The 20,424-nt window shown below is 39.1% G+C and overlaps 4 protein-coding genes across 5 annotated transcripts; 3 read left to right on the top strand and 1 right to left on the bottom strand.

The window, feature by feature from the left end:
- The first annotated feature begins 19 nt into the window (after positions 1 to 19).
- LOC135636741 (DNA-directed RNA polymerases II, IV and V subunit 9A-like) lies at positions 20 to 4,679 on the top strand. Its single transcript, XM_065148732.1, has 4 exons — positions 20 to 69; positions 156 to 231; positions 2,492 to 2,650; positions 4,352 to 4,679. The coding sequence occupies exons 1-4, from the start codon at positions 41 to 43 to the stop codon at positions 4,430 to 4,432; spliced, it is 345 nt and encodes a 114-aa protein (XP_065004804.1). The 5' UTR covers positions 20 to 40; the 3' UTR covers positions 4,433 to 4,679.
- A 422-nt stretch (positions 4,680 to 5,101) lies between these two features.
- Positions 5,102 to 7,447, bottom strand: LOC135635070 (pollen receptor-like kinase 3). Its single transcript, XM_065145910.1, has 2 exons — positions 5,930 to 7,447; positions 5,102 to 5,857 (listed from the first exon to the last, which is right to left on the bottom strand). The coding sequence occupies exons 1-2, from the start codon at positions 7,362 to 7,364 to the stop codon at positions 5,274 to 5,276; spliced, it is 2,019 nt and encodes a 672-aa protein (XP_065001982.1). The 5' UTR covers positions 7,365 to 7,447; the 3' UTR covers positions 5,102 to 5,273.
- Positions 7,448 to 9,960: 2,513 nt separating this feature from the next.
- Positions 9,961 to 11,227, top strand: LOC135634571 (SPX domain-containing protein 3-like). Its single transcript, XM_065144948.1, has 3 exons — positions 9,961 to 10,239; positions 10,321 to 10,486; positions 10,663 to 11,227. The coding sequence occupies exons 1-3, from the start codon at positions 10,015 to 10,017 to the stop codon at positions 11,016 to 11,018; spliced, it is 747 nt and encodes a 248-aa protein (XP_065001020.1). The 5' UTR covers positions 9,961 to 10,014; the 3' UTR covers positions 11,019 to 11,227.
- A 5,296-nt stretch (positions 11,228 to 16,523) lies between these two features.
- LOC135635827 (septum-promoting GTP-binding protein 1-like) lies at positions 16,524 to 19,491 on the top strand. 2 transcript variants are annotated; one of them, XM_065147187.1, is made up of 6 exons: positions 16,524 to 17,117; positions 17,193 to 17,313; positions 17,400 to 17,496; positions 17,599 to 17,638; positions 17,793 to 17,876; positions 18,451 to 19,007. In XM_065147187.1, exons 1-6 carry the CDS (start codon positions 16,785 to 16,787, stop codon positions 18,547 to 18,549), a joined length of 774 nt encoding a protein of 257 aa, XP_065003259.1. In that variant the 5' UTR covers positions 16,524 to 16,784; the 3' UTR covers positions 18,550 to 19,007. The 2 variants fall into 2 exon arrangements, with proteins under 2 accessions (XP_065003259.1, XP_065003258.1); XM_065147186.1 differs by lacking the exon at positions 18,451 to 19,007 and adding an exon at positions 19,024 to 19,491 and having other exon boundaries at positions 16,532 to 17,117.
- Positions 19,492 to 20,424: the final 933 nt, after the last annotated feature.

Here is a 20,424-nt window from a genome sequence, read left to right as displayed (position 1 = left end):
GGCCAAAGGATTCGGAGCGCGAATTGGATCAGCGGCAGAGATGAGCGTGATGAAGTTCTGCCGCGAATGGTTAGTTCTTCCCATTTAAATCATCACCATTGTCGTCGTCATCTCGCTACTACGATCTTTCCTGTACTTCTGTTCTTTTTCTCCAGCAACAATGTTCTGTATCCGAAGGAGGACAGGGAGCAAAGGATCCTCCTCTTCGCCTGCCGGAACTGCGATCACCAGGTGGGTCTGCCCTCACCTCCTCTTTAATCGCTGTTTTCCCGGCCAAAGTTGTGTTATACTGTCGCTTCTTGCCATTGGGAAAACAAGGGTTACTCATGGGGCCGATCGATGTCTAAAGGGATGAGTTTGGTTTGCGGACGAAGTAATTATGGTTGCAGAGAGAATGAATCTACTCCAAAACGCGTCTTTCTTTTCCTCTTTGGTAGGCATCCCACAGGAAAAAACAAGTTTCTTTCTTTTTCCTCCCCAAGATAAATCATTACCATATATTCTTGATTTCTTCTTTTATCTCTTTGATAGATAAATATTATCGACTAACCAACCATCATCCGACACTTGGTATCCAAGTTGGCACAGGGGAGACAAATTCTGCCCCCTGGTGCAAACCAGGCGATTCCGGGCTGCCTCCCTCGTTTGCTATCTACGTGGACAAGAGTTCAAGAGGGACAGTCATTTTTGTTCGATATAAAAGCATATCTTTAACATAAGAATCGAGGTGAGTCATTTTTTTATCACTTTCACCTCACTTCCCATTACTTGGGCCTAACTTAGGCATCGGAGGGATCAGGTCGGGAATCCACTATTGAAATTGGTTTTTGTGTCGGAGCACCTGAGTGCACCCACATTGACTTTCGCAAGACCTCCAGTGTCACCTTGGCACTTCATCGTTCCTGCACTGTGACCTTGGCACTTCATCGTTCCTGCACACGTGTAGACGAACCACGTCTGACCTAAGCATCAATGACATTTTCTCCTAACACTTCATTTGCAAGCTTACATCCTTGATCATAGTATCCACACTAGCATTAGGATTCCTTTAATAGTTGTTTCCGGAATAAGTCTTTGAATGTTTTGAATCTCCCATGACTCACCTCGGTTAAACTCTTTCTAGCCTATTAGTTCCATTAGTACTTGTCAGCAACCTTCGATGTGGTAGTAAAAGACTACTATTATGGCTTTTCTCCAATCAAGCTTAGTTTACTTTGACCATTTCTTAGTGGATCATTAGTGTTAAACATCATTCTCAGTCCTAAGATTTCTCATAAGGTAAGTACACTGGAAGTGAGATCAGAGAGTCTTTGTTTACGAGGACAGTGTGTTTCTGTTTCTGCATAGATACTCAGAACGTCTTGAATATTGTTACTTGTGTCCAAATTTCCAAGGTCTTCTTCATGATTATAGCATTTCCCATTAAATAGCAGTTGCTCCATGATATCCCAATTAAAGCTTAGAACCAACATCATTCTCAGTGCTATGATAACATAGAAAGCATGGATATGTCATCATTTTCTGCCAATATCTTGGCAATCTAGTTAATATTGAAATTATCTTTGACTTTGCTGGCATCTTGGTAGAATTTCTGACCAAGTATTTGTTGTATTCCTCCAAAGGTATCTTCTCTGTTGGCCAAAATGACCATGAAAGCCACTAGCACAATGCCCCAATATCATATCATTTTTCCATGCAACTTATTTCATTTTGGAGAAGCAACCACCATGCAACAGAATGTCCCTTGCTTTTTGTCATTTTATTCTTCATAAAATGAAACAAAGAAATAAAGTAAAGCAATAAACCCTTTAAGGAAACAAATTCCACTACTACATTGCACACAGTGACCATCAATAGGGCTCTACATCTAAGAACATCTGCCACATGAAATGTTGTTTATGCTTCATATTATAGTTGATGCCTACTGTACCCCAAAATAATGAATTTACTCTATGATTATAGTGAGATTGGCAAAGGTAGAGGTTCCTTCAATCTACATGGGTCAACTTTTAGTTAATATGATGAGCCATTGGATTTTCCAATGCATTTAGATTTTGAACATAATGCATATCAAATGATGAGTAGAAAAGGACAATCTATTTGCTTCAGTTCCAGTTTCTTTTAACTGCAGGCTAGGAATTGAAATTGTCATGCTATTATAGAGTCACTTCTGATTCTTGTCTCTTCCTTGCTAATCTTTCTATGTCCTAAATTTGCATTATTTGTAGCTGATGGAATATGTGAACTGATAGCCCAATTGGTTATTATCAGTCAATCTTCTGTCGGTCAGATTTTCTTTGTCTGTACTGTACAAATTTCTGTTTTAACACCATAATCATTGTTTTCATAAGTGCTTATTTCAGTCAGTCTTCTGTTTGTTGAATTTTGTATCTGCATTGTACAAAATTGCATTTAAATGTCATTAATCATATTTTTTGTAAGTGCTTATCTCTCCTTGGGGATTGTTTTCCTCGATGTTTCCTTGCCACAGGAGGTTGCCGATGACTGTGTCGCCTATAGAATGGAGATAAATCATTCTGTTGGTGAACGCTCTCAAGTGCTACAGGATGTAGCAGCTGATCCAGCTCTCCCTCGCACAAGGAATGTCAGATGCGCAAATTGCAATCACCCAGAAGCTGTATTCTTTCAGGTTAGATATCTAATAGTTTGTTGCTTAAATTATTGCAAGTGATGGCATCTATTCTGCTTATTGGACATTACTGCTAGTAACCTGCTGAAGAGAACACGAGGATGGGCAAACCATGCTCCTACATGTCATTTGCTTATAACTGAAAAAAGTTATGCTCCTAGTAAACTTTAATAGATCATTAATGCATGATCTGATTTAACTAATATTTTCTTTGGCATTATGTGTTTTCTGGGATACATGTTTGCAGTGCTGTAACTACATAGGCCGTCTATTTTCTTTGTTTGATTTTGTTAAGGATAGAGAATTTAGTGTTGTTGCAGCCTGCAGTTCAATATAAAGAACAATACCAATTTAAAAGTTGGGCTACTAATTGTTTCTCAATCTTGCTTTTGTTAATTTTGAATCTCTATCAGATAATAAGATGGCTAAAATGTCTTTATATCAAGATAATTGAAGAGAAATAAGTACATCCCTTGTGAAGAAAAATTAGACATTTGAACTGTACTCAATATTAGTGGCACAGGTTGATATGTGCACATGTTATTTGCTTGCTGTATATATATCATGAAGTCACTAAACCTAAAGCTCTTCAAGCTATTCATTGATTCTGTTTGACCTTCTATTGTATACTTTGTGTCACATTCAACAATTAAAGGAGGCATTTCTATAATTGATGTTTCAATATGACACTTCAGCTGCTGGCAAAAACACTGAAATTGTTTGGTATGTTGTTTCATCTCACTGTGATCTGCTTCTGTTATTATGTCCAATTAGTTCGAGTTGGGGTCTTCCAGCATAAAGCACTTTCTTTTATCCGTACCTTGCGTAAATAGATGATGTCAAATATTTTGGAACATGTGGTAGTTAGAAATGACCTGGACATAATATGAGGTACACCGAGTAAGAAATTGTTCTTGTTTCAACTTTGGACTTTTGAGAAGCGGACAACAAGGTAACTTGGTATTTGGTGTCGAAGTACCAGTTCTAAGAAGTTTGATTTTTCATTGTTTATCATTAATATCTTTATCTGCATCTATGGGTTGCTGATGCTTGATACTCATAGTGCATTCTATAAAATGACTGTTTGCCTCCACTTATCTGCATTGTTTGCCTCCATTAGATTGTCCTTTAAAATAAAATGACTCTCTCCATTAGATTTGTCATATTAAGTTGCATTCTACATCCACTTATCTGTATGTCTGAAATTCTCACAAACTGGAATATGTCCACTTTTCATCAAGGTCATGAAAAACAATGGAAGATTCATCATTGCCTTTTGTTATAATCTTTTATTTTCTTTTCACTGTCAATCTATCATCATGTTCATCAATTTTCTTTTCATCGAATTTCCATCATCTTTCTACACTTTTTCCTCGCCCATCAATAATTACACGTTCTTGTATTTCACTGTATCTGCAGATAACATGTATCATGGCTTCAGTATACAACTTTTGGACTTTTTTCATGAACATGTTTGGTTGTTCTCGCATGTTGTCATTAAACAGTTGCTTCAGCCGTGATTATGGTTAAACATGGAGATGTAAACAAGGCTGCCACAATATTATGTTGTCACTCTGATCCTTAAACTTATAGGATATATGTGATTTACTTTGCTCTGGGAGTTCTATGTGCTCTTAGTTAATAAGTGCTTCCATGGCTCCTATCTTATGACAGTTAATGTAAAGCTTGGTTATTTTGTAGGCACCATCAAAGGCGGAGGTGGGCATGGCACTGTTCTTCATTTGCTGCAACCCAAACTGCGGGCATAGGTGGAGAGATTGATGAGGTCGAAACCAACCTGCCATTACTGCTTGTGCTAACTCAACCCCAGATTGGATAATTGGATCAAATTCGCTATCCTATTCTGGTTTGCATATGAGGTTTTCTTCTGAACATGCATCTACTAGGACATAGAAACTTGGATGGTTTTACTACTGCTCAAAGAGTATATATGCAGAACCAGCATCTGTAGCTGTCTACATTCTCTTATCTTGCATGGGATGGCCTTTCTGTGCTCTTAGTTTTACCAGGTTGGATTCACCTTGGATCCGAACTTTTTGGATTTGGGTTCGGATTCGTGATTGTTGTAGCTTATCGGATCAAAAATCGAGGATCCGAGATGGACTTTTGGATTATCGAGCTCCATTTTTTTCAATCATAGCCAACTCCATTACTCAACTTAAAATGTTTTTTTTTCTCATCCTAATGTGTATTTATTGATTTTCTATGTACGTTTGGTATTAGGAATGAAGAAGTATTTTATTGCACCATAACGCAACTACTCACATGTTTAGATTGCAGAACTTTCGCGTTGACGGAGTCAATGGACCAATTATGAATGCGTTCATGACTTCTACATGGGTCCGCGTGATCGATACATGAACAATAAATCTGTGTGCCTCATGTTGTGTCATGATCCCTTAGCAAATAATATGTGCCTTACGTACTTCGATGGCTGAGGGTAATAATGTCACTTAGCATGGCTTAACAAACCATGTCACTTAACATGGTTGAAGAATAGATGTGTATGCTCTTTGTGGGGGTGGCTGTGTTGTTCGGGGGGGTATCAACCATGCTAAACCGAACGTGGCTTGGCCAGTCATGCTAAATAACATTGGTCCTGTCACTGTTCGACGGCAGCGGCGTCCGCGATCTCCCCGATGAGCACCGCCACATCCGCCATCTCCGGCCTCTGCTCCGGGTCCGGGTCGACGCACGCGGCGCCGACCCTGAGGAGCCTCACCATGTCGCCCGTCGAAGGGTGGGATGCGATGACCCGGTCCAATAGCTCGGCCTCCCGCTTCTCCGCGATGGCCGACGCCGCCCACTGCACGACGTCGGTTCCGCCCTTGGTGTTGTTTATGTACTGCGACGGGAATTTTCCGGTGATCAGCTCCAGGATGACGATCCCGAGGCAGTAGACGTCGGACTTGGGCGACACCAGGCGGTGCTGTGTGCCCTCGGGTGTCCGGTAGGAGAACATGACCTGCGACGCCTGCGCCGCGCCGACCAGCGCAGCGAGGCCGTGGTCGGTGATCATCGGCTCGAAGTCGTCGCCGAGGAGGACGTTGGCGGACTTGAGGTTGCCATGGGGCACGTCGAGGGAGGCCAGCTCGGCGTGGAGGTACGCCATGCCGCGCGCCATCCCCCGCGCGATCTTTAGCCGCGTCGGCCAGTCCAACGCATGGTAGTTCGGCCCCCGATCCCCTGGCCATGTAACCGATGAAACAACGAACAGCGGGTGCTTTGGGGAATTGAAGGGCGTCGCGTGTGGCATACCGTGGAGCACGTAGCGCAGGCTGCCCATGGGGACGTACTCGGAGACAATGAGCTTCTCCTCCTTGCGGTAATGGTAGGCCAGTGGTGTGAGGACGTTGGGGTGGCGAAGCTTGCCGATCCGCCTCATCTCCCCGTCGAAGGCCTCCTTTCCGATCCGGTTCGCGTCCCGCATCCGCTTGACGACGACGGTCAAGCCGTTGGCCATGGCGGCCTTGTAGGCGGATCCCAGGCCGCCATTGCCGAGCACCTCGGCGGAGGCCTTCATCATGTCCGTAAGGCTGAACGCGCCCTTATCTTCGTTGATCATGACCAGCTCAGCAGCCCCGCGCACGGCCGCCGTCCCCGTGCCTCGTCTCGACCCGGACCGCTTGTGGCTCGATCCGGACTCCTCCGCCTGCTTTTGAATCGAACCAGGGACTTGCGGCGGTGCAGCTACAGTAGCCGACTCCATAGCCTCGGCGGAGGCCACCATGCTGAGCGTATCAAATTTGTCCTCCCGCCGTCGTCCGCGCAATAACGTGACTATGGCGATGAGGGCGGCCACTGCCACCGCTATCCCGACCAGGATAGCGAGTGTCTTTCCGAAGCTACTCTGCTCCTTCGGCAGCTCCACCATGGTTGGGCCCGGGCTCGTTGTGGGGCAGGGGGTGGAGCCGAGAGGGGGGCCGCATAGATCCGGATTTCCCGCAAAAGAGGAGGCGTCAAAGCGAGCCAGGGAGGCTGGAATGGGTCCGGTGAGGCGGTTGTTGGAGGCATTGAACGACTTGAGAGAAGAGAGGTTGAGGGAAGGGATGAGGCCGTCGAAGGCGTTGTCGTCGAGACGGAGCTCGGTGAGCTTGGTGGCGTTGAAGATGGAGGTGGGGATGGGCCCTGAGAACTGATTATGATCGAGCCAGAGCTTCTTGAGGCGGCTCATGGAGCTGAAGACCGCGTCGGGGATCTCGCCATCGAAGCGGTTGTGGGAGAGGAAGAAGGACCTCATGGTGCGGACGCTCGCGAGGCCCGGCGGGAGGGGACCGGAGAGGTTGTTGTTGTTGAGGCTGACGGAGCGGAGGCCCTTGAAGTGGGAGAGGGCGTCAACATTGATTGTACCAGAGAGGCCGAGGTTGGCGAGGCGGAGACCGATGACGATGCCGTGGAGGCAGATGACTCCTAACCATTGTGAGGGGGGGCCGCAGGGAGGGGTGGAGGAGGACCACGAGGAGAGGGCGTCGGCGGCGTCTTTGAAGGAGTCCTTGAGGAGGAGGAGGGCCGTGGCGTCCGTCATTGAGGCCGCCGTCCCATCTGCAGCTGCCGGCTGCGCGAGGACCATCAGGTGGATCAGAAGGTAGAAGACGAAAGCAAATGCCACCTTCGTCTTCCTCATTCTTTCGTCAACTCTTCCTTCGGTTATCAGCCTCTTGTTTTTCTTCTTTAATTCGTTTGCTTTTTTCATGGTGGTGGAGAGAGAGGGAGGAGGACGACGGAGAGTCGATGGTGGCGGACGAAACAGGAGATGCTAAGTTTAGATTGAGAAGACAAAACAAGAAAATTAAAACGTAGTGTGAGCTAGAATTCGTAGGTTGACACGATTAACGACGAGGTCAAACTTGGAACCTTCAATTTTGTTCAGAGCTGGAATGCGGTCGCCATGCACGTAAATGATTCGTGAGCTTCTTTTCACTATGCAGCATTAATTATATATATATATATATATATATACACACACACACACCATTTTTCTAAAAAGAATCCTCATTTTGAGTTTTTTTTTAAACATTGTTCCTTTTCGATTTTTCCCCATTAATTTAAATATGTATTATATTAGTTTAAAAATAATATCACTCAAATAGAAATAAAAAATATATATTTTGATCAATACAATAAATATACTATAAAATCTACTTAACATTGTAGATGATTCAAATGGATCGTTAACCTCAATCAATCAATTACATGTTTAAAAATATGATATCATAATGATCTATAAGCAATAACAATCAAAACAATATAGCATGACATAACTTACAGTGTTTTTTTAATAGTTTTATAGTGTTTACAATACTTAATAAAAATACTATAAATGATATTTTAAAATATTATAAATGAGAAAAATAAAAATATCGTAACAATTCAAAACTAATGAAATTTTTTTATAGGAAGAGTTGACAAAGGGGTAATTTGAATATTTTTAAATTAGAGGATCCTGTTTGAGAAAAATCAAAACGTAATGTTTTTTGGAAATCATTAAAGAGTCATCCTCAAAAGTTGGGAGAGAGATGATGATGGATGGTTGGTGCTACCCTCGGTGATGAGAGGAAGAAATCCATGAGCTACCCTTCTAAAACGTGTGTCATATCTTCCCTGGTTGCTATTGATCGTACGGGAGGAATAGTCAGCAAGCGATCCATGAAGCTGATGCCTATTTGTTCATTGAGAACAGGAGCTGGAGGATCAGATCGAGCAGAGTACAAAGGGGTGGCCTGAGAAGACACAGCATGAACTTGTCAAGCATGAGCTGGTCCGGATACACGGCTTTGATGTTCGTGACGAGATGCCAAGTAGTCGGTCCTTGCATTGCACCGAGTGCAATTTTAATCTATGACCAAAATGTGCATCTAAGAAGAACTACGAGGAAGGAAGACGAGGAACACGGTGAAGAGTTAGGGGGTGACAGAGAAAGGTAATGTGTGTGGTGGACAGGTTTCCCGAAAAGTCTGAATCTGCTTTGTTCATCATTGTTTGTGTAAGTTGTGCGTGGATTGCAACAACACGAGAATTGTGGAGTTAATGCAGTATAGTGAACAGAAGTTGTAGCTTTTTGAAGACTCCTTGGTCATGCATCTTATTGCAAATTCGATCTTCAGAAATGGAAGTATCCTCTTGAAGTCAGATCAGCAAGAAATCATCTTTCTCGTTATGAAGAATGAACAATCGGTCACGCCAACATGATGCTGCTGAGACAGGTCAGTAGGCCTTCATGGCAATCACTGTCAATGTAGCTGGCTTACCTTGCAAGTTTGGCAATTGGGCACATCATCAGCCTATTTAGATGCGATAGCTACGAAGCACAGAATCCACAGAGTCTTTACACCTTTGGTCATGGCTCATAAGCTTGATCAGCAGACTGATTGGGTTTTCTGTCCAGAGAAACAGAGCAGGGGATATCACTGTATTTGTCATTGGGATTAAATTGGCATATTCTTCTCACATCTTTGTCTGTTTTCTTATTTGTTTGGCAGCACCAAGAAAGCACATCTGGTAAATATAATTTCTTTCTGGAATTGCTTGCATGTATTATTGCTGATGCAGCTCCCAATTTGAATGATCCAACCACAAGCCACACACAGACACAAGAAAATCCACAGCAGTGACAGCCATGCTATACAGAACAACCAGAAAGCTCAGAATGTATTACTGTTATCACAAACATGCAGTTCTTCACACAGCCAATCCTCAAAAGAGATTCCAGCGCAGCTGATGGATGATAAAGTAATGTGTTGGCTCACCACTTTTCCTAAAAGCTCATGGAAATGGCTCAACTTTATGAAGTCTACTGACATTTGCGAGTGGAATAGAAGAAGAGGATGAGGAGAGGATTTGATCTACTCTGTTATAATGATTTAAAAGTAATTTACTAAGGTTAATACTTTTCCATACACAACATGATCCGATAAAAAGGCTGATGACTCTCACCGATTACCTCTCGCATGATCAATGATTAATGGCCCTCTCTCTGACTTGTTGGGGATCTTGAACGGTATCTAAAGAAAGATCCACTGCAATCATCCTGTTATCCACCACCAGCTTTGATCTACTCGAGCCAAATCTAGAAACAAGAAAAAGTCCATGGAGACCGATCCACCAGTCACCGGTCTTTGGCTCCAGAGAATATGCTAATATCCTGGAGCATGTTTTGATTTCACTGTCTCCTTAAAGACTCTCTCTTTTCCTTTCACTCCTCCTAACAAGCTTAGCATATGCTTCCAAATATTCCTCTCCTCCTAACCTCACCCAACACCGCCCCCCTTCTCACGCTTTATCACTTCCCCTCCCCCCCCCCCCCCCTTGTTGGCTCATGCATTAGAGAAGAGGAGGTGAGAGCCATGAAGTTTGGCAAGAGGCTCAAGAAGCAGGTGGAGGAGAGCCTCCCCGAGTGGAGAGACAAGTTTCTCTCCTACAAGGACCTCAAGAAGCTGGTCCGGCTCACCTCCGCGGCGCAACCTTGTTCCAGAGTGGAGGCTGAGTTCGTCCAGATGCTGAACGCTGAGATCGACAAGTTCAACGCCTTCTTCGTCGAGCAGGAGGAGGAATTCATCATCAGGCAAAGGGTGGGAGCCAGCTCGATGCATTTTAGATAGCATGTCATGATTCATATATAGGTGCTGAAAATTTGATCCTTTTGGAGGCAGGAGCTACAGGAGAGGATCAAGAGAGTGATGGGGGACGATGGGACTGGAGGGAGCCAACCGTCGGAGATGGAGCACGCCAAAGAGATGTCAAGGATTAGGAAGGACATTGTGAACTTCCATGGGGAAATGGTGCTGCTGGAGAACTACAGTAGCATCAATTACACAGGTCATTACCTTACCAGATTCAAAGCCATTTACATCGGATAAGAGATCGAGATCTTTGTCTGCATTCCATAAACTCCTTAACCAAGTCAAAAATTTCCTTTCTCTTTTCACCTGAATAAAAAGCATTGTTCAGCAGAGAAGAAACAAAAAAGGTTTTAGAAGAGTTGGCCATTGCAGGGCTAGCAAAGATCTTGAAGAAGTACGACAAGCGAACAGGGAGAGTATTGAGATTGCCGTTCATCGAGAAGGTCTTGAAACAGCCCTTCTTCACAACAGACCTCGTCTCGGAGATGGTCAAGGAATGTGAAAGAACCATCGAGCTTGTGCTTCCGGTTGCTGATCGTGGGCAGTCCGAACAAGGAGGGAAGGGGGCGTTGGTGGCAGCAGAACAGAGCGTCTTCAGGAACACGATTGCAGCGTTGATGACTATGCAGGAGTTGAGGAAGGGAAGCTCCACTTACGGTCACTTCTCCCTGCCTCCTTTGAGCTTGCCTGATCTCCAGCTTCCTTCTCCGATTCCTATCCTCCAATAGCTTTGCTCAAGAACACCCTCTTCACTGTAAAAAATCAGGCTAGAACGTGAGAGTTTAAGCATGGATACAAAATGAAAAGGATGTTTCGGAATGTTAAGATCTTAGTAAGTAGAGACTGTCATGATATCATCTCTATCAAATAGTTTGATCTGATTGTGTATAAAAGTATCTCAGTAGCTAAATCGTAAAGCAGACAAGCAATTATAATGTGTTCCTCATGTCATGGCACAGGAAAAGTAGAACTAAAGCTTCTCAGACTAACATCAAACTATGCTCTTATTTATGAGAATTTTGTAGATGAACTTATTCCATGGATTAAAAACATGCATATGAAATATGCAGGACCTCACAAGTTCTAAAGTTTGTATAATCTATGTGGTGGTAGCTTCATTAGGATTAGATAATCTACATATCTTTCATAAGACAAATGGTAGTGTCCCTACCAAGAACTGATTCTAAGCTAACACTACCATTATAAGAAACAAAAGTTGGCATCAGAATAAACTTCTCTTGTGAATATGCTGACTGTTTTTCACTTATTCCTAGAGAAATATTATATCACAACTGCCTTCCAATTCTAAAAAAGAAGAAGAAATCACATAAAGCAATTGCCTTCAAGTGGAATTTTAACAAGATTAACATAATAAGATTGTTAATCAACTTAACACCAGCTGCATCAACTTAATTTGAATTTATTCTAAACCTTAATTCTGTACTGAATGGTTTTTCACATGTTGACTTTCTCAGTTGCAGATCAAAACTTACATTTGGTAATGGAAGTTTCATGGGCTTTCTTGTGATCTCTTGTATTAATATTATGACACTCTGATTTATTTCTGCATTGAAAGTGAGATTGGAATTTGAATTGATTTATAAGATTTATATTATTATTAATTTGAGCTTAAATGTTTAAGGTTGGTCCATATGAAATTAATAGGCTAATTATTCTATTGGATTGGATCAAATCAGAACAAATAATATCAAAATCCATCGAGTATTGGGCCGGATCAGTTATCCCATTGGGTCCATTATCTTTTAGTAATCATCCACGATTTTCTCCCTTAACATAAATTAATTATCATAAATAATATATTATTTTATTTAAATCATGAGCTTCTTTATTTGTGTAGTATGGTTAAGGAAATGATTAAGATTCATTTCCTTAATTGTGTGGACAAGTTAAGCAATTTGTTAATTTTTAGAAAGTAAATAATTTAAATTTTATTTTTTATATGAATCACAAGAAATAAGTGTTATAATTCTATCTTTGTGAATTAAATTAAAATTAAATTATTACTTACCTTTTAGGAAAACTCACCTTCTCTAATATAAAAGAGGCTCCCCCTTTCTAATTCCTTATTAGTAGTGGAAGGATTGAGGAAAGGATTCCCTAAGGAGAGGTATGAAATTCTATTTTTCTATTTTTATATATTTTTATTTTTTATTTTAAATTCTTTGATATTAGAATTATTATAATTTATATGATGCATAATAATATTTTAATTTAAAAATTTTATGATTAATAAATAATGATCATTGAATTATAATGTTAAAATAATTAGTTAATTTAATAATAGTTTTAATTCATTTAATAAGATATTTATATTTTTCAAGGAATTATGGTGAATTTTATATGATTTAATATATTTTAAATTTGGAATGAAGATTTAATTTATTAAAATAATAAATTTGAGGTTAATTGTTATTTTGTAATATTTTGAATTTTTTTTGAAAATATTAACATCTAATTTAATAAGAGATGTCAAATTGAGATCTGACCAGCTCACGTAGATAAATACAGTATAGCATATATGATCAAGCATAACCCAACTGATGTGGTTAGATATTGTCTAAATAATATGGTTAGGTACAATCCAACATATGTTGTTAGGCATGATTTAGCCTATATGACTAAATATGATTCAGCCTATGTGATTAGGAATAACTCAGCCCATGTAGTCGGCTATAATATAACCAATGTGATCAAATATGACCTAACTCATATAATCAAGCAGGATCTAACTTACATGACCAAGTATAACTCAACTTATATGGTTAAATATGATCTAAATAATATGGTTAGGTACAACCCAACCTATGTGGTTAGGTATGATCTAGTAGCTCATGTGGTTAGGGATGCCCTAGCCCATGTGACTAAGTATAATTCAACCTATGTGGTCAGGCATAACTCAGCCCATATAGTCAGGTATAACATAATCAATGTGATCAAATATGACCCAACTCATATAACCAAGCGATCTAACTCATATGACCAAGCATAACCCAACCTATGTAGTTAGGGATAGCCTAGCCCATGCAGCTAAAAATGAGCCAAACATAACTCAATTTAGCGGTAAGACTTAGAGTGAGACTTAGCCTAACTTATAAAGCTAGGCCCGCCTAACTATGTGATTAACGTGAGACATATTATCCCCCTTCTATCCAACTTACTTTACCACTACTTAAATTGTTACTTGGGATAAGTATGTGTGATACATATAGTAGATATGTTCAGTCTTAACTAGCACTATTATCATAGTTCAATTTCTTCTTCTTTTATTAGTTTGAACTAGTTAGTTTGATTGAATTAAACAAGTTTGATTAGTTCAAGTCGGTTTAAGGTGATTCCAAATCAATTTGACTAATTCAAGCCTATTTGACCTATTTGAAATCAATTAAATTTAAATGAGACTAGTCTAAGGTATTTTCATATGATTTTATAAATATTTAAAGTTGATTTTACTATGGGAGTTTGGTTCGAGTTAATTAGGCTATTCCAATTAGGATTCTATTTGATTAAGAACTATTGAGAGATTGATATCTCGTGTCTTTATAATTTAATAAACTTAAAAGTTTTATTTAAGAGTGTCATTTAGAAATAATTATTAATTTTTTAGATTAAATCGATTATATTGATATGATTATTATCATTACTATATGTAACTATGCTTAGTGATCCTCGTTGGAAGTATAATATGTGAAATGAGTTATGAGTTTATCATAGTGTAAAGCTACTAATGGACATAGTCTATTAGATCACACATTAAGCATGATCTCTTATAATATATTATCGTGCTACTTCTTGGATGTATGCATGAATGATGAATATAAATAAATGATAAGTAAAATGATTCCATTTAAGGATTGGCAGGTCGTCAGATATGATGGTTAGCTGGTTCCTCCATTTACTATTGGGAGAAATGCTTGAGGAGGTGAGGGATACCAATTTATCTACTATTAAGAAGAATCCATCCCATAAAGTATGTCTCTTCAAATATACTATCGAGTATAATATTTTATTTTGTCACCTATGTGTATCATCAAGATGTATTACATGTGATTAATATATGATTTTTATTTATTACATAAGAATTATCATTTTTTACGTGAGTTTTATAATGAATTAATATATTATTATTTTATATTAAATTATTAATATTTATATAAGTTTTATGAATATTAAAGATTATTTTTATATTTTTTGAATATTCTTATGAGTATATGCGGTTACTATTGTGTTTTTTTTATCTTATATTAATTTTTAAAATATTATACTATTTTGTAATATATATGATGGTCATGTGTAGGAGACTTTTTATCGTTTGAGTCCCGATTTTTTTTAAATTAAAAATATTTAATATTATAAAAATAGGTATTTGAATTTAAAAATAAAAAAATCTTTTATAAATTATAAATAACGAAACAATAATTTATTTTTTATGTAAATTTGGGATGTAATAATTTAATAATACTAGAGTAATGGTTTTGAGAATACTTAGGAATATGATATCCTAGGATTATAATATTATATGATCCAATTGATTTTTAAGATTTAGATTTTGGACTAATACAGTAGTGCAACTGAAGCATAAGAGATTAAAATTATTTTATTAAGTCATCTCCGGTGATTTCAAATCAGTTGTATAAAGATTTAAAGTTGGTTTGGTATCAATTAAATTAAGTTTGATTCAAGTAAATTGAGCTATTCTAATTATGATTGTTGTTGATTGAGGACTATATTGAGATATTGATGCATCATGTCTTTATAATTTAATGAAATTAAAAATTTTATGTGAATGTATCATTTGAAGATAATTATTAATTTTTTTTAAGATTAGATTAATGATATTTATGTGATTATTACTCTATAATATATATGACTCTATTGATTGACTCACGTTGAAAGTGTAACTAGTGAAAAAAATTACATGTCTATTATAAGAGTCGGCATTATACTAGGTCATGCATTAAACATGATTTTTTATAATATTATATTATATTATTTCTTGGATGTATATATGAAATGGATAAATATAAATGAACGATTATGATTAATTATATATCCCTATCGAGGGTAAAGAGGGTGATTCCTCTCGAGGATAAGCGAATTGTCCTGATAGTTAGATGGTTCCTTGATTCACTATTGGGAGGAATTTTTTTTGTGAGAGATATCATTCTATTCATTGTTAAGCTACTTTATCCGTTGTTTAGAGTATAATATGAGTTCTCTCCGATTGTTACCGGGAGGAATTCATATATCTCTCAATTCACTATTAAGAGAATGGTGTAATATACATATTTATTATCTGACTGTTATGAATCCCATCGAAATATGTTAGTCATTGATATGATTTTATTTATTAGTATAAGAATTATCATTATTATTTTGATATATGAGTTTTATTATTAATATATATATTTTTTATAAAATATTAAAAATTATATTATTTTTTTAAAGATTCCTATCCACATTAACGGTTACTTATATGTTTTAATCTTATATTTATTTTTAAAATAATTTATTATTTTATAATAGATTTTGATAGTGGAGTTTTTGTGACCCTATTAAGAAGATTTAATTTTTCTTAAGTTAAAAATATCTAATATTATAAACACAGATATTTGAATTCAAAGATAATTTTTTTATAAATTATAAATAATGAAATGATAATTTATTTTTTAATATAAATATAAGATATGAAACTTCCATGCGGTTGTCAAAGAGGAGACTCTGTTTCCTTGGTTCTGTTCTCCGTGTGCTTCCATGGCTATCTTCCTTTTATATAAAATGAAGAGGAAAGAGAAAAAGAAGTGTTAACTCTTTGGCGAAAGCTTAAGCTAAAAACACAACCACCACCATGACATCCTACCTGCTGCAGAGTACACACCATGTTGTTAATTTATCTTTCTTTGTGCTTGTCTCAGTCTTAACGCATGTACTCAACCATTATCCGACCAATTCAACAGTGGGTGATGGAGTGGATTTGGATATATCTAATTAAATTCGTCTTATTTTTTCTTGAAAGAATGCTGAAAGAACAATGGAGATTCGACCCAAAACAGAGAAGGAATTGACCATAATCTAATCTAATCTTCCAACCAAAGCGTCATTCATCATGTGTTGTTTATTGCATTTCTATCGTCATATCCGCTCAATGGTCGGGAGGAATCCAAAGGATATCTACAACGATCACAGCAACAACACACGTCAGTGTCGGATTTTGACCTCCACCACTTGTAGCGGTAGAAAAGACAGGCGGCGTGATGGACCGAACACCACGTCCGGTCAACAGCAAGCTCACAAAGTCGTCGCCTGCGCGCCAAACTGCAAGTCCTGCGTAGACGAAGTCCGAACCGGACGCGTCGAAGATTAGTGCTGAAGAGGAGGAAGAGGAAGAAACGTTCTCGGCTCCTCTGCTTCCTTTTCCAACCCAACCGTTTGATGACCAGACGGGGCCTCCGACCAACCGCCGCAGGAGCAGCACCATGACACGCCTGAGCCGGACGGCGCTCGTCCGCTTCGATTTCCGGTGGGCCCGCGTCCTTGGCATCGCCTTCCTCCGCCGCTTCTTCCGCGCCGTCTGGAGTCACCTGCTGTCTTGCTCGTCGCTCGGCGGGCGCGGCCGGTACCGCCGGCTCAAGGCGGGCTTATCGTCCTCCGTCCACCTCGTGGTGGTGGGGGAGGAGAAGCCGGTCACTGCAGCCGCCGCCGCTGTGGGGTGTGCGGTGCCGTGCGCGGACGTGGAGGCGGATTCCGACTTGGTGACCTTGAAGATTAGCCTCCTTGGCGACCGCCATATAGGGAAAACAAGCTTCATGGTAAGAAATTGCAGCTGTAGTGATTGATTCATTGCCTGCTCGATCTCGAATTAGGTTTCGCTCTGATTGCCGTAGATCAAGTATGTGGGGGATGTGGAGGAGCAGAGGGGGCTGCAGATGACAGGATTGAATCTGATGGACAAAGTTTTGGTTGTTCGTGGAGCGAGGATTGCGTTTAGCATGTGGGACGTGGGAGGTGAGAATCTGAGATGTAGCTTGTCAATTTGGAAGCTTTAGACCATCTGTATGGATTTAATTGTCGATTTGGGCATTTGCTTGTAGGTGATGACCAATTTCTGGATCACGTCCCCATTGCCTGCAAAGATGCTGTGGCGATTCTTGTTATGTTTGATCTTACCAATCGTTCTACCCTAAACAAGTCAGTATTCTCTCTATCCCTAAACAAGTCGTTTAAGAATAGAATTCTATGAATCAACATGTGAACTGCAACTGATGGATTTACTGGTTTCTTCTCTTTCAGTGCCATTGACTGGTATCAAAGAGCAAGAAAATGGAACAAGGTACTGTAGCTTTTTCCCATCTGTCTTCCTTTATTACTTGCAAAATTATAGTGTTTTGGTACTTTGGATTTGTTGATTATGTGCATGATCAGTACATATTTGTTGTCATTTGACGGATCAAGCTAATTTTTCCTTCTTTTTTTTTTTCATGTAGACAGCAATTCCTATCTTGATAGGGACGAAATTTGATGACTTTGCTCAGCTTCCTCTTGAAATGCAATGGACAATCGTGAATCAGGTGATCTACACTTAATTTTCAGTACTTTTGCTGATAATATAAATTTCTATAGATGGATTTCCCTATTGCTTGATGTGCAAATGTCTTAGATAGATCACACCAAGCCGCTTATCTAACATGGTTTCATGGTTGAGACTAAACTACTATGAGGAATTGAGACAAGAAAGGGTAAATTACCTGAGACATTTGACAGATGGAGATCTCTTAGATACGCAGATATTATTGCTTCAGAGAAGTTTGAATAGATCACCGAAAAGGACAACCAAATAATTCTGCTGAAGCAAACCTGTGAACGGGAGCTAAAGAATTGCCCTGAACATAGTGCCTTGTGTGTCTGATCTACAAATTGCAGATGATTAGCTCTTTACAGTCTTCATTCTGAAGATGGCCAATCAGATCAGTGGGTGTCTTTTGGGATTGCTAAATGGGGTCATATTCTTTATGCTTCATATTTTGTTCAAGTACCATTTATTAGCTGGCCAAAGTCCTGAAGTAGGGTCTACATGAGTCTGAACATCGAGTATGTGCAACTGGCACTCTAAAAGTTCTTGTATGATTGCTGGTGCCTCTACAGAATACTCATGTCAAACTTAAAAGAGGAGGGACGATGGCATCATTTGGTTGTCATGCAACCTTGTTGGAGATATTTCATGTGCCACCTAAAACAAGATAACGACTGAAGCTAAAAAGATGAAACACAAGAACCAACTTTTTTCCAAAGTGTTTCAGACATCCATATAAAGAGAAAAGAGAGCTTACATGGAGTTCCTTCTGATGGAGTCCTTTTCTCTCTGTTTGGATTGTGATGCTTCCACATGACCAGGTCATAAAGTGAACTTTGTGATTCAGAATGGACCATTCCTTTTCTTGTGGATGAAATGATCACATTCGCCTGTGACAATCTTGAACTAGATTACTTTTCATCAAAAATGACATCCAATCCAAATGGAATGGACACAGAAGAAGAATAATCTTATGAAATGTTCCATTCGGGAAATCTGAAACTCATGCTGTTCTGATAGAATGAGTAGACTTGACTATCAGTCTGATCCTTGTTCAGATTTTTGTTTATTGTTGGATGATTAATTGTATATTTTGATGCTGGAATGAACCAAGTAAAATTCTTTTCTTGTTTTTATTTTGGCAGGCCAGAGCATATGCAAGGGTGATGAGAGCATCACTGTTTTTTTCGAGTTCCACCCACAACATAAATGTGAACAAGATTTTCAAGTTTGTCACAGCCAAACTCTTTGACTTGCCATGGTCGCTCGAGAGAAACCTGACCATCGGAGAACCTATTATCGACTTTTAGGGTTCTCATTGTTCCTTCGCTTTCTTCTTCTTCTTCTTCTCTTCTTCTTCTTCTTCTTCTTCTTTTGTTTTTTTCATTTTGCCAAGCTCTTTAACATGCCTTGGTCACTCGAGAGAAACCTGACCATCGGAGAATCTATTATCGACTTTTAGGGTTCTCATTTTTCCTTTGCTTTCTTTTTTTTCTTTTTGCCTCGTATGCTGCATGGCATTTTGTCTTGCAAGTGTAAGATTGTACATAGAAAATACTGCTGAGACAAAGGGGGAATGCTATCAAACTCATGTTGAGTTTAACCCTTGAACACCTCCTGCCTTTTTCATCATGAGTAGTATCGAAAAATGACTTCTATCTGAAATGATGCTGAAAAAGAAAGGACTTCTCCAATCCTCGACATAGATCAAGCATCTAGAAGACATACTGTATGTGATCCCTTTATCAATTGAAGCTTCATATCTGGCGGAGTAGGATCCTTAATTGCCTGAAACCTTAAATAGCATCAATGGACGTCATATTACTAGATCTTGAGACTTACTAGTTTGATGTCTCTGAGGCTCTTTCACTTCATATTTTTGAGCTACAAATGTGGTAAGGGTGCTTCATTACAGGGGGAGAAGGGGAAGAACAGTATAGCTAGCAGGTGCAGCGACAGTAACATTTGTCAAAGAAATTGGTAGCAGATTGACCACAGCTTGTGTTTGTAAGGCATTGTGAAAGCATCAAAATGTGAAATGAGATGTATTAGCAGTGCTGCAACTTTCAGCATATGTATTTCAAAGTAGGAATCCATCGAACAAATAAATGAAGGTGAGATACAAAGACGGTGTAGACATACAAGTGCTACGTACAATAAATGCATTGAATGCTGTCTGAACTCGAACCCACCATGCGCAATAGGAGGTGAACAATTTAAGAAGACAGCATCCTGAGTCTTCCATCTTAAAATATACTCAAGAATATTCATCAACATATTTTTCCTTCCCATCAAGACTATTTCATATTGGCAACATACAAATGAAACTAATCTACCTAATTTACGCATTGATGGGTCTCTTAATAGAGATTCACTAGTGCTAGGATATAAATATAGTGAAAGAACGATGTTTGATTAAAAGAATAAATTGATTTTTTTTTTAAGGTTATGCATCAAACTGTATGGTATGATTTATCACTTTCATTTATCATATCAAAACAGATTATCCAGATTGAGATGAGAATATAGATCCGAGGAGCATCTAA

This window comes from Musa acuminata, chromosome BXJ3-4, assembly GCF_036884655.1.
Source record: "Musa acuminata AAA Group cultivar baxijiao chromosome BXJ3-4, Cavendish_Baxijiao_AAA, whole genome shotgun sequence".
Taxonomy (NCBI): Eukaryota; Viridiplantae; Streptophyta; class Magnoliopsida; order Zingiberales; family Musaceae; genus Musa; species Musa acuminata.
This window is presented reverse-complemented; position numbering and strand designations above follow the sequence as displayed.

Coding starts and splice junctions, on each gene's coding strand:
- LOC135636741 (XM_065148732.1), top strand. CDS start 41: ATGAGCGTGATGAAGTTCTGCCGCGAATG. Junction 70..155: donor ATGAAGTTCTGCCGCGAATG/GTTAGTTCTTCC, acceptor CTTTTTCTCCAG/CAACAATGTTCTGTATCCGA. Junction 2,651..4,351: donor CAGAAGCTGTATTCTTTCAG/GTTAGATATCTA, acceptor GTTATTTTGTAG/GCACCATCAAAGGCGGAGGT.
- LOC135635827 (XM_065147186.1), top strand. CDS start 16,785: ATGACACGCCTGAGCCGGACGGCGCTCGTCCGCTTCGATTTCCGGTGG. Junction 17,497..17,598: donor AATCGTTCTACCCTAAACAA/GTCAGTATTCTC, acceptor CTTCTCTTTCAG/TGCCATTGACTGGTATCAAA. Junction 17,639..17,792: donor GAGCAAGAAAATGGAACAAG/GTACTGTAGCTT, acceptor TTTTTCATGTAG/ACAGCAATTCCTATCTTGAT.
- LOC135635070 (XM_065145910.1), bottom strand. CDS start 7,364: ATGAAAAAAGCAAACGAATTAAAGAAGAAAAACAAGAGGCTGATAACC. Junction 5,858..5,929: donor CCTGCGCTACGTGCTCCACG/GTATGCCACACG, acceptor TTACATGGCCAG/GGGATCGGGGGCCGAACTAC.
- LOC135634571 (XM_065144948.1), top strand. CDS start 10,015: ATGAAGTTTGGCAAGAGGCTCAAGAAGCAGGTGGAGGAGAGCCTCCCC. Junction 10,240..10,320: donor AATTCATCATCAGGCAAAGG/GTGGGAGCCAGC, acceptor TTTTGGAGGCAG/GAGCTACAGGAGAGGATCAA. Junction 10,487..10,662: donor CAGTAGCATCAATTACACAG/GTCATTACCTTA, acceptor TGGCCATTGCAG/GGCTAGCAAAGATCTTGAAG.